This window comes from Lissotriton vulgaris, chromosome 1_1, assembly GCF_964263255.1.
Source record: "Lissotriton vulgaris chromosome 1_1, aLisVul1.2, whole genome shotgun sequence".
Taxonomy (NCBI): Eukaryota; Metazoa; Chordata; class Amphibia; order Caudata; family Salamandridae; genus Lissotriton; species Lissotriton vulgaris.
Genome location: NC_141685.1, coordinates 1,103,282,998 through 1,103,296,728, shown reverse-complemented (window position 1 = coordinate 1,103,296,728; position 13,731 = coordinate 1,103,282,998). Strand labels below are relative to the sequence as shown.

General features: G+C 44.5%; 1 protein-coding gene across 2 annotated transcripts in view; it reads left to right on the top strand.

Moving 5' to 3' along the window:
- The window catches only part of LOC147748681 (A.superbus venom factor 1-like), a 1,130,076-nt gene that overhangs the window by 508,626 nt on the left and 607,719 nt on the right, over nt 1-13,731 (top strand). For both annotated transcript variants that reach the window (XM_086963555.1, XM_086963554.1), the window contains exons 21-23: nt 531-740; nt 1,999-2,062; nt 8,105-8,191. In XM_086963555.1, the coding sequence (XP_086819681.1) occupies nt 531-740; nt 1,999-2,062; nt 8,105-8,191 (361 nt within the window). The remainder of the gene's footprint in view (nt 1-530; nt 741-1,998; nt 2,063-8,104; nt 8,192-13,731) is intronic.

Below are 13,731 nucleotides of genomic sequence, written 5' to 3'. Positions count from 1 at the left end.
ACTTTGCGCTGTATAAAATCGCATAGAAATAAAGAAACAAGGATGTAGCATGTTCCCAAACCGCTTTGTGTGTGTTTGAGAACAAGGCCTTTGTTATAATTGACTTGTGTCTTTCCTTACTCTGGCTGTGTCTTCGCTATTGCTCAGCAAGTGTGAGTGGTAGAATGCCTAGTTGCATCATGGAATGTTTGGTGCCTGGCTTGTGTGTGGAGTGGCAGTTGATGGCAGGCAGACTGAGTGGCAGGGAGGCTGCTCCTGGTGGGCTTTACTTTATATCTATCTATCTTATTCTAATGAACTTAACCAGGAACTAAGCATTAATAAATCCAACCTATTTTATACACCTGGCTGCAAGGACTTTCAATTACCACATTTGGCGACGAGGATGGGATGCATATGGGAAATTGTGGGTGTTCTAAGGTGCTGCACGGGCAGGCTTCCCAGCAGGAATTGGTGCAGTTGTTCAGGTTTAAGGTCTGTTCTTCCATGCTCCATTTTTCCAATATTCCCTTTCCATGTCTCCGTTTCAGGTTCGCGTGGAGCTCTTGTACAATGCAAAATTCTGCAGCGCTTCCACTTCAAAGAAGAGATTCCGTCAGGAAGTGACGATGACAGGCAAGTCTTCACATGCTGTGTCCTTCATCATCGTGCCCCTGGAGGCCGGTCTGATTGACATTGAAGTGAAGGCTTATTTTCCAAACTACATTGGGGCCGGAGTGAAGAAGAAGCTAAAAGTTGTGGTAGGTGCACACAATTTGTAGCCCTTTGGCATGACTTCGAAATCGTAAACGTTTTTCCCAACAGTCAATTGCATTCCTCACAACTCAGTTCACAACAGTCAGTCACCAACTCTTGCAAAAGTTAAATATGTAAAACTATCCCTCCAAGACCCTTCCAGTTGTTTGAACATTTTAAAAGTCTTCACAGACTTTCCCACTGCCATATTAGAGTAAATCTCAACAGCAGGTACAGCGTACAACAGTAGTTCTGAAGCTGTCAGGGAAGTTAGGAGGGACTGTATTTGTCAACTAGCATTGGAGAAAAATAAGTTACTTGTACTTGTACTTCTCATGGGTTAGATCTCATAACTAGTCACTTGCTTTTGTAGACAACGGTGCCATGAAATGTTTTCCAGGGATGGAAGGTGATGAGTTTGCTTTTGTGTCTGAAAATGTTCTTCCACACAGCCTGGCTATCTGAGTTGCTTTGTCTTATTTCATGTCTTATTCCACAGTCAGCAGTGCCTCATACATTTTGTTTTTATACCTGCCTATACCCTTGAGGGGCATGAATAAAATCTTGGCTTAGAAGTGAGGCCTGACTATAGCCGTGTCCTCACTGCTCCCTGTTCCACACCTTTACATCTAGTTTCTGCAACCTCATAGCTGATTACCTCGCTCTGTTAGCAGCCAGCTGGTGCTCTGTTGAAATAGTTATACCTTCTTATTTACAGACTTGCTGAAGAAAGAGGACATCATTTGTAATTTTTCATACGTTGGAGTCATGTTTAGAGTGAGCCAACAGACCAAACTGAAAATGACGCAGACGTTGTAATACTAATATTGCTCCCCAGGGCTAATTGTCTTCCTTCTTCATGTGGAAGTGGTACAGAAAGGGAGACATGTATACTGGATTCCCCTAGCTGCCGCTACTAATTTAGAGCCTGCTTAGTTTGCCCTATGAAAGCGCATATCTGTAAATATCATGACAGAGCCAGGCCTGACAGCGTAAATGCCGGTGTTTTGAAATAGAATCTACTAACTCCCTGGTGGGATCTAACATTGTGCCAAGGATATCCTGGCTATTTACTCAGCTTATATGAATCTATAAATCTGAAGTCTCGAGTGTTTACTTCTTCTGAATACGAAGATCAAACTCTCCAAATAGTTTTCTGTGTGAAGCCCATGTAGTATATGGCATCAGTGGGTGAAGGGTTTTTGGATGATTTTGGCCTTCCTATGGGTGCTCTCAATTTGTAACACCATTTCTTTCTTACAGCCCGAAGGAATTAAAATGGCCAAACGCTGGATAGTGACCTTGGATCCAGCCACTAAAGGAAAAGGTGAGCACGCTGTATCAAGTGGTTGGTTGACGGTTCGTATTCTCGCTTGAGAAATCTCTCAAGAAGCGAAGTGGCTTGTAACAGAGTTAGAAATGACGAGCTTGACTTATGGAGAACTTGCATGGTTAATATGTGTGCAGTGATGTCCACAGGAGGGCAAGTAATATAAGGTTCTAATTTATAAGTCCAATAGCTTCAAACCTCTTAAACATAACACAGTCTAACCTCACCCCCATTAGAGAACAGAGGTCCTCCTCCATTGGGGTGTCAGAGAAGTGAAGAGGGGTAGGTTGCAATGATCCTCACACCCGCATGGGAGGAATGTCCCTTCAGGGAGCTGCTTCTGAGTGAATAAGGATAGATTGCGTTCCTCCTTACACCAGGGCATGATGAGGACACTTTGATGATGGATTGAGTGTCCTGTAGGTAAGGTTGAGTGATTGCCCACTCCAGGACTAGTCCTCTCTGTTTATTGCAGTGATAAAGATCAATATATATATAAGATGAACTGATCACAGCAGGATAAATGGGTCCCATTTACGTATTAGTGAAATGGCGTGCAAGAGTGGACATGCTACCAGAAAGCAGCTTCCTAGCTCTTTTTAGTTATATTATTTTGCTTAGGTATCAAACTACTTTTTGTGTATTTTGGAACGGGGCGGGTGGACACCATTTTGTGTGTCTCCCCACTCTAGTGATTTCACGGCATTTGAAGGGTTCGCATCAAGTAGCAGGACATGCAATAAAAGGGCTGTGTGGGGGGGAGATCTGCAATGACCAATGAAACAAGCATTGGCATAGCCAATAGGTCTCGCCTTTGGGACCTAGTGTTTAGTTATGCAGCACAATATCCGTGGTGCAACAACATTAACTGTTGCATGGCAAAGCACTAATAAGGTCCCAAAGGCTAGACCTATTGGCTATGCCAATGCTTGTTTATTCCTGGGGGTGGGGTAGGGATGTGTGGGGGGGATGTTCCTAAATCCAGTAACATGTTGCTGTGCTGATGTGCTAAAAGGCAGTGGGGCAGGCAGGCTGGATATAGTGTAATTATCGTAGCCCTCCCTCTGGGACATTGGGCTCGGAGATCGTGGTGATGAGCTCAAAGGTGGCTGTTTTCACAGTTTTATCACAATGCTGCTTTTGAAATACTGTGAACAACATTTTTCGTTTACAACTTTAATAAAACAGCAACACGGGCGCACTGTCTCTCTACGCAGCGGGATCCTGGGAATGTTTTTAGAGTTTTAGCCCAATGCAGCTTTTCACGGCCTATGAAAAGCAACATTTATGTTTTCTTTCTTGCATTCTAATAAGCGTGAACTCGACTCAAAGGTATTGGAGCGCTTTACATTTCACAGAATCCAAAGCAGGCGTGTTATTATGTCATTGTTTGCCACTGCTTCACTTGTACTACGTTTCTGCAACAACACACCTCATTACAATGTGTGCGCGAGCACCGTGTAATTACCTTTCTCATTCTTCTCAATAGAAACGCAGGGGCAGATTTACAAGCCCCTTGCGCCACATTTGCGTCACTTTTAACATAGGAAAAGTGATGCCCCGCAGTTTTCTCCCTCTCTTAAAATGATTGATCCTTGCAACATCTGCAGTGCCCTTGCCTCAGTTCAGTGCTTTATACACAGATATGCATCAGGTTAAACGCGGTCTAAACTCCGTATGCGTTCCAAGAATTAAATTAAAAGTTCTTTCTGTGGCTCGAAGGTGAGGGGAGAGTGTGTTGGCAAAAATACGACAGCTTTATATTCAGCACAATCCTCTATCCTACTGTTAGGTGCGACCTGGACGACATGCTTGTGCCCACACCACCTTCTCTACAGCTTCAAAGAATGTTGTGGTTATTGAAATCCCCTTTATTACAATAACACACGTGGGTAGCTGTCACAAAATTGTTTTAGCACACGGACCACAGAGCCAAGGTGAAAGGCAAACATGTTGAAGTACCGAATTATAAACAAGCACAAAAGAAACAAGCATTGTTAAGAAGTTCACAGTTTTCAGCATCTGTCACATAGGGACGCCGAATATTATCCAGAGAAACACGAACTATCCAGAGCAAAGAAAAACGAAGTAGCCAGTGAAAATGCAAAGGCAAAAAAAGTCGATAAACAAACACAATATGGTCTAGCCGTCCCTGTAAAGTTATGGTTGGCGCATCTTCGGTTTTAAATGTATGTGTACAAGAGAGGCACATTGACAACATAAACTATGGACAAAAAAGACTTAAGTGCAGGGATAGTCCGCAAGAAAAGTACCGCGATAATACTCATGGATAAGCAGAAAGGGACACCACAAAGAGCTATACAAACGTAAAAACACACAAAACCAAGGCATAAACAACGCACTATTTATTATACTGCAGTGACACCTGCATTGAGAAACAGAACACTCAGAGGGCACATCGAAAGCACACAAGTGCTGTTAATATTGCACACGGATGGTGTATAGTAGATGAGTTACTGTATAATGACAACAGACAAGTGCTTCAGCAGCAGTATGGGCACTGCAGAAAAAAGTGCGCACGTGACAAATTATAGCACGGAATAACTAAAGATAAAAAAAAGCAATAATCCACTTACTCATATACATAAAATACGAAATCTGTGAGCCGAATGTTACACTGTGTGCTTTGTAACAAACACATTAACCCTTGATGCTACTGTAGGAGTCAAAACTGTGACTACACTGAACTTTCTAAAAACTGTGTTAACCACTAGAGTTTTCTAACTACTATTGCAATCCCCTCAAGATTGCTAGAATATATTTACTGTCACATATGTCCTTGTCAATTTATTTTCAGCAGATTTTTTAAACAAATTGATAAGTTGACTGGCTGTTTTTGAAGCTCTTGGCACTCATGACCCCGCCCCTTTTCCACTGCCACACATTGAGCCCCAATTAATGGATTCACGGAGTAAATGTTTTCTAATTCCAGCATTGGTGAAAAAGTCAACATCCCTTTAGAAACACATTGACCAAACCTAGAGGGTATTCTGCTGTCGATGTACCTTACTTCCCCCACCCCACCCCACCAACCCGTTCATTCATCTACCCATCCATTCAACCATACCAACCCGCACATTCATCAACCCATCCATCCACCCATTCTTCACAAATATACATTGACTCATCGTTGTAGCAGAAATACTTAGCGAAGGCCCCCTGCTGCAGTTTAACTCAAACATTTGGTTTCCAGACGTGAAGGCCCTTTGCAAATGACTGTGCAAGAGAAAAGAGTACAACAAATCCAAAAGCAGTGACTTCCGCCGTCTCTTTGTCACGCTAAGAGTTAAATTTGCACATCGTAACTGCTACCCTGTTTGATTCCATCTCATAACTCTTATTTCTACCACCCCACATTTCTTCCTTTTTACCTTACTATTTCAAGCACCCTTTCATGCCTGTTTTCTCCTTGTTTATCCCTCCACCTCTTCCTTTCTTTTCCGTCTCTCTCTTAAAATGAGTCCTGCCCCTAAAAATGAGCATGGGTGCCCACAACCTGCACAAATTAATCACCGCGGCCTACAGAAACACGCTTTTCTAGCTGCTCTGGGTGTGTCCATCTTTTTACCACACCTACCTCTACTAATGGCCCGTGGTTATAGAGACCGTTGCTGCAACTGCGCGCTCGCTGCAATAAAACAACCAAATGCGTCTTTTATAGGGTTCACGGGCCCCTGTCTGGGGTAAAGTGCCATCCTCAAGCACAATTGGAAGAATAAATTGGACTGGAACCTCTCATAAGGATGCCCGACCCACGGCCGCCCACTGTGTATGAACTTTAACCGTCACGCTAAAATATTGAGACGGCTTCCTGCGCTCCAGTGACCGACTGTCAAGTCACCATAAGCTCAATGTAAATGGCGTTTGGTGCACTCCATCTGAACTGGGCGCTTTATTAGATCGTATGGGTTAAAAAACGCGCAATGGACTACATTAAGTGCATTACTACAACTACACGTGATTATTTGCCAGATTCCACAAGCATACCTATACCATGATTGATTTCATCACAGCATGTTTTATAAATCGCCTGCTCCTATGCGCAGCTGTTTCACAGGGTGCACATAAGCTGCTTTGTTAATATTTCATAACTTACTAGTGTTTGGAATGCCGACTTTGGAGCCATAATCGTGGAGTCACTTCTGCCAGTAAAAATATAGGTAACACCAGCAGTGTAGCCAGTGTGTCAGAGCCCTAGTGCAGGGAAATAAATCTGCCCCAGTCTGCTATCTGAACTATAAAATACAGTAATAATCAGTATTCACTGGGCCCCGGCGTCACTGCACCTGCCGCACCAATGAAAGCCACGCCTCTGAGTAACACTCCAATGGCAGAGACCGGTGTAACACCCTGCGCCATAGTATTCAAAATCATGCGCACACTGACCCACACGCTCACTCATCCGCCTTATACATTGTCTAGGAACAGCCGTGGCGTCAGTTCGGGATGCTCCAACCGCGCATCTGCTTCCAGCTACTGCCAGAGCTTCAAGTGGCAGTTTATTTGGGTATGAATAAAAGCGCAATTTCCAGTTAAAACGTGGTTCCTGCGTTGCAAGTGACAGCAAATGCGCTGCAGTCCCATGCGTCAGGAGAGAATGCGCGGCAAGATTCATGGTGCGAGGATAGGACCGAGAACACGTGCACTTTGCACCATTGCAATAACATATTGCACCAATGCTTAGTTCTTACCACTAACTAGTGCAAAAACGATATTTGTGTGTAGTGAGCTATGCAACATGTTTACCATACGCCAACAGTGCAAACTCATTTATTTCTATGTCAACAAACCTGTGCACAAGCTGTTTTGCACTGGGTGGCCGCTGCAAACCTGCAGTGCACTGGTGAAAAAAGGAAAAAATCTAATCTTCCAGATTCGCCTACTACATGGAGAATAATGCAGGGTTGTAGGGGCAGGAAGAAGTGGGTACTTTGTGTAAGAGAACACGGGCGTTCATTTTGGGGAATCAGGTCCTATTTCTCACCAGACCTTAACTCTGAGTAAGCGATAGAAAGGCAGAAAAGAGAAAGAATGATTAAGAGAAACCCAATATAACAGAAAGTGGGAGATAGTGTTGAACGTGAACATGAAAGATATCTAAAGAGAGAGTGTAGAGAAGTGTAGGACAAATAGACTTCAGCTTGACTTGCAAGTCTCGGGCTAGCAGCAGGGGGAGGGGAGAGAGGAGGGGGCCAGCGCCTGTTTCCTTTGCGGGAGCGAACTAGGGGCACCATGTGTTTGTAAGTTAATTACAAACATATGGTGTCAACTTCGCTCCCGCAAGGGAATCGCCAAACGTGCATGCGTTGCCATTGAACGCAATGCAACGCTTGCACGTTTTTGGGACAAAAACCCAAGCGATTGTTACAGGTCTTTTTCCTAAGCAGCGCCTGTGCGCTGCTAGGCGAGACCTAAAAAGGGAATTCAGTTGTAGGCCATTGGGTGTGAGGGTCGCCACAAATTGATCTTAAAGTTACTGATAGTGCTGTGTAGTGATACATGCAGTGATCTCCTGAAAACTCATAGACCTGTAGGGCTGTCACAGGAACATGTGCACTGGCCGCCTGAAAGCACAAAGACCCTTAAGGTTGTGTTGGAGAGTCCTGATCTCCTTGCAGGTGGACACTGAGACTGCAGTGTGCAAAGACATGCACTCAGCCAGCTGAAAGTAAAGTTATCAATGTGGCTGTGGTTGTTTTGGAGAGATGTGTATTTTCCGAAGACATGTTCTAGGCTTTGTCTTGCTTGGGCCCTCAAATAACATGTTCACAGATCAAGAGTCAAAAATAAGGAACCAAACCATGGTTAGAAAATGAAGTTGATCAAATGATTACAGAAAAATTGGCTGGGTATTAATTTCATATCAACATTCATTTTTGCCAAATAAAAAAATTATTAGTATACCTTTATGACATATTCAATTTAAACCATAGACTATTTGAAACCTATAATCACACAAAAAGTTGCAAGAAAGGGACTCAAAATCATGTAACTATTTCCTCCTGCTTTTGTCTTCAGATGGCGTCCAGGAAGAGACGATTAGGGCTGTTGAACTGAAGGATATTGTTCTGAAAAGTGAACCTGTGACCGTGGTCACCATCCAGGGTAAGAATTGCTATCACTACAGCTGGATGGGTTTCTAGTGAAACGGGCTAGAGTAGTAAGAGTGTGTGCAAGGAAACACACCTTACAAAATGCTTTAAGTCAGGACTTCAAGAAGAACCACAAAAGGGGTATTGCCACAATGTGGCTAAGCAGTTGATGCAAGAGTGGGGAACAATAGACATATGAGCCAAACCTGTTTGCTTCAACGCTTGTGCAAAATAATGTGATGCCATTATAAAGGCTGACGTGTGCAGCACTGAATTGAGTTGCATCCCATGAAGGCTCACTCACACTTTAGTAAAAATCTTAAATGCCACAACCAGGTCGAGAGGTATGCACCATTGACAGATTGAACTAAAATTGTGATTCTGAAGAACAAGTGCTTCATCAGAGATCATAAAATCAATCAACATGAAACAGGTAGTCATGATTTCCATACAACATGGAGATGTCAATGTTTCAACACTAGAAACTAAACATACAGCTTTACCTACTGACTAGAAGCACATAATCTCTCATACTGTCCTAAGTATGGCACATTCAATTTAGAATTGCAGCACTCAAATTCATAGAGAATGTGCATTTAGTGTTAACAATGTATGCCTTTCCTTAAAGAGTCTTGAACGTAAACAACATGGACATACTGTAGCATCTCTATGAACATCGCACCACCAATGGTCACTCAAAAAGAACCCACATTCAAAGGAAGGAATCATGGCACCTTCATTGATTTTATCCTAGTCGATAGAAACCTGCTGACCTTTTTATCTGGCTTCCAAATAGTCCCTAGTGTCTTTAGTGATCACAACCCAGTCTGTGTTTTGTTAGGTGGAAACCTCATGAAAAAATTAAAAAATAACAACACACTGCGAGATAACGCGTTACAACCTATTAATGGAGGGAGACGCATAAAATGGAACAAGGTGGTACCGACTGATTTCCTTGATAAATTAAAAAAGTCTTGTGATAAGGACTTTAACATCTGTCTTATCTCTAAATCCGTGAGTGAAGGATTTCTCACAGCTTTTGAGAACATTGCCCAAAACATAGGAAAGATGTTGGAAGCACGGGGGGGGGAGACCCACCTTGGACAACCCCAAGTGGTTTTGTGAAAATTGTTCCAAAGCTGCAAGAGACCTGAAAAAAGCCCTCAAAACACTTCCCTGAGATAAAGCCATGATCAGCTCGCTGCGGCTAACCTATAAAAAGGTACTAATAAAAAGAAAGTCCGAGCTGAAAAATGCGTTATGGGAGGAACTGTTAAACCCCCTAACCCTTACTAACAGCTCTATTTTCTGGAATACAATCAACCAATCACCTCTAGAACTGGCTGGGGCAAGTGCAGTGGGGTCAAATATTATGGAGGGCGAATGGGTGAATCATTTTGTCACCATCTTTCACGATAACAAGGAACAACCAGCCATCTCACACAAGAGGCAAGGGCAGGAGGTACTGGTATTCTGAGAAGGTGAATTACTGGAGGGAATAAGCAATCCTCCCAAACGCCTCCTCCGATCAGCCAGCCATGCCCTCGCCGCCGTCCCCCGCATCCGAAGAGCGACAACAGGAGGAAGGTCCTTCTCCTACCTGGCCGCCAAGACCTGGAACTCCCTCCCTCCCGACCTGCGCCTGACCCTAGGCCACCTCTCCTTCAGGAAGAAGCTGAAGACCTGGCTGTTCGAGCAGTAACGGCCCCCCCCCAGGCGCCTTGAGACCCTACGGGTAAGTAGTGCGCTCTATAAATGTCTTTGATTGATTGATTGATTGATAAAAAAGCGCCAGGCCCAGACGGCATCCCTCCTGACCTTTATAAATCAGACCCTACATTTTGGGCCCCTATCCTCACAGCCGTGGGAAATGCCGCCGCAGAAAAGGCTTGTCCAGCCTCATGGGGCCTTTCAACAATAGTTCCTGTATTTAAAAAGGGAGATCGAAATTGTACACTAAACTATAGACCTATCTCCCTGATAGACTCCATCGTAAAAGTCCTAGGGGGTATTATCCTGAAGAGGCTGTCTGTATGGGCTGAAGAGAATAAGATCATCTCTGACATATAATATGGGTTCCGTAGAGGGCATTCCACCATGGCCCAGTGTTTCAACCTCTACCTACTCCTGGGTAAATATACCATCGCACGACCAGGAACAGTTTACATGGCCTTCATGGACCTTTCCTCGGCCTTCGACTGCGTCAACCGGGGAAAGCTGTGGCAGTCCATGGAGGCCATGGGGGTAGAGCAACATCTTGTGAACTTTTTAAGGGACCTACACAGCGACACTAAGGCTAACGTCAGATATACCAGGGATCTCAAGGTCCCACAAAGTTTTAGCACTAGCCGGGGGGTAAGGCACGGGTGCATCCTTGCCCTCTTTCTTTTTAATTTATACATCAATGACCTAGAAGATCACCTGGTTAAGACGGGGGCGGGGCCTACCAGTCCTTTTGTACGCCGACTACGCCGTCCTGTTAGCCCGTACCCCCAAGGGGCTTCAAACACTATTGGACGCCTTTTATGGATTTATGTTAAAACGAGATCTGCACATAAACAATACTAAATCCTACGTACTGCAGGTAGGGAAGGCAGCGAGAAAACAGCAATTTAAGGTCAATGGTACTAAGGTGCCCACATGCACTTCATTTTCCTACCTAGGGGTACTCCTAGATCAAAAACTGACCTGGGTAGCTTGTATCAACAGGAAAAGGGGAGAAGTAGCTAGGGCCAATGCTGCGCTTTTTGATTTTGCAGCCAGAATGGGTAACAGGCCGGTGGCAGCCATGATGAAAGTGTACCGCTCCAAGAGCATAGCTATAGCTTCCTATGGGAGCGAACTCTGGGGATACAGCAACCATGTACCCGTACAGACAGCGGAAAACAAATTAAAAAAAAAACTTTTATGTGTCCCACAGGGAACCCCATACCTATCTGTACATGAAGAAACTGGCATGCCTTTTGTAGGTGACACCTTGTCACTGCGCCCTCTCTTGTTCTGGTTGCAATGTTGGCTTAATAAACATCTTGTGCTAACCCATAGTTTGTTAAAAGAAACTCTTAGACTAGACAACATGTCCAAAATCCCTTGGCTGAGTTATCTTAAAGACTCTTTTTGTAAAGAGGGGCGACTAGACCTTTTCTTAAATCCGGCCGGTATAACAGATAAAGACACTATATTCATAAAACAGTCATTTATTACCCGCAAAAAGCTGGATAGAGAGGGTAGGGAATTACTGAAACCTAGTGTGCGCCTCCATTTTATGTCAATTATTTCACCTGCGGAGGAACAATACCTACTCTGGCCCATACCAGCATATGACCGTTTTCTTCTAATTAGGTTCAGGCTCAATATGTTTCACCTTTTACTGGCAGTTCCTAGGCAATGTCATAAGGGGATGGTGTTAGCACCCTGTGGCTGCGACCTCCAGTCTCCACAGGATTTGCTACACTTTATGTTTTTTTGTAAATATTATGAATTCCCTAGGAACTTTTATCTTAAACCCATTTTAAAAAGGATGAACTTTGTACAAGTACGGCCTGCATTATTTTATCTACAAATGATGAACCCAGTAATCATACCCCACGTGGCAGGTTTTTTAAAATGTACCATAAAGTATAGGAAATGTCTGGATATGTAAGAACATTTAAGAGCTAATTTACCTAACATCTTGCTTCTCTTTCAATGTGCAATAGCAGAACATTCAATGTTACGAATTGTGGGTTCCCCATATTCTATATTTTGTCTTGTTAGTTTTTTAACTGTAGCTCGGAATGCTATTTTTATTGTACTGTGAACTTTCATGGTTTTGTATATAAAAAAAAAACGAATAAAGTACTATTTGAATTTGAATTTGAATACCGTAGCAGTAACTAGAACATGTGTTGTATTGTCTCTGCTAAGACAGGCATTGCCAAGCCAAAGTCAGATAATTTTATTTATCAATCAAAAAAACAGGATTTATGAAGCGCAACTAATCACCCAATAAGGTATCCAGGTGCTTGCAGGTTCCGAAGACTTATTCGAACAGTCAGATCAGGAGAACCATTCGGAATACCAGAAGTGAAGTGATGGTCCGGAGTTGTGTGGGGAGGCTGTGTCAGAACTTATCTGTGATATGGGAGTAGAAGCTTCCTCCACATCTGCTTTGGTAGATGAGGGGAGTATGGGCAAGTGAGAGGGAGGCAGAGCGTAGTCTTCTTGATGGCTGGTGAAAGTTCACATTGTGATTTAATGTAGGTGGGTCCTTGCTGTGTAGAGCCTTGTATGACCTGGGGGACACTGCAGGTGATCTCATGGGAACAGTCCATCATTCCCTTTGGTTTTGCTTTGTTCGCCCTAAGTTGGCAGGGTATGCCCAGACGTGGGTCCCTTGCTCACTTTGCCACTGGATTCAAGATAGCCTGGCTGATGAGGTTTATGAACCCAAAACTGGTCCCAGGATGCTTGTTTCCCGTCCAGGGAAGACATTGCTTGGCAGTTCGGACTGGACTGTTTCCATGAGGCACAGGGTCAGACTGATTTGCATATGGCCATGTCTGAACTGGGGTGACGGAGTGAGCTAAAGAATGATGATGGATTAAACCCCGATCCGTTGGCTGGGGGTGAGTGCTTGCAATGTTCAACACTCCGTCCACCATCCCCTTTCGTTTTGCGTTGTTCTCCCTAAGTTGGCAGGGTATGCCCAGACATGGGTCCCTTGCTCACTTTGCCACTGGATTCAAGATAGCCTGGCTGATGAGGGTTTTGAACCCGAAACTGGTCCCAGGATGCTTGTTACTGGTCCAGGGAAGACATGGCTAGGCAGTTCGGGCTGGACTGTTCCCATGAGGCACAGGGTCAGACTGATTTGCATATGGCCATGTCTGAACTGGGGTGGTGGAGTGAGCTAAAGAATGATGATGGATTAAACCCAGATCAGTTGACTGGGGGTCAGTGCTTGCAATGTTCAACACTCCGTCCATCATCCCCTTTGGTTTTGCTTTGTTCGCCCTAAGTTGGCAGGGTATGCCCAGACGTGGGTCTCTTGCTCATTTTGCCACTGGATTCAAGATAGCCTGGTTGATGAGGGTTATGAACCCGAAACCCCTCCCAGGATGCTTGTTTCCGGTCCAGGGAAGACATGGCTTGGCAGTTCGGGCTGGACTGCTCCCATGAGGCACAGGGTCAGACTGATTTACATGTGGCCATGTCTGAACTGGGGTGGCGGAGTGAGTTTAGGAATAATGATGGATTAAACCCAGATCAGTTGACTGGGGTTGAGTGCTTGCAATTTTCAGCACTCCGTCCATCATCACCTTTGGTTTTGCTTCGGGATGTGAGTGCCACAATCTGTTGAAAGCACTGCGTGCCTCCCCCGCATGAGGCTGTCACCTCGCTGCAACCCAGACCTGCACTCAGACACCCGGCACCAGCAAACCACCTCAGACCTGCACCCAGACACGCGTGCCCCCCGTGGCTACGGCCCTGACTCGGCTCCAGCAGAGCTTCTCGTATCTGCACTCAGACACCTGATTCCAGCACACCACCTTGGACCTGCATTCAGACATC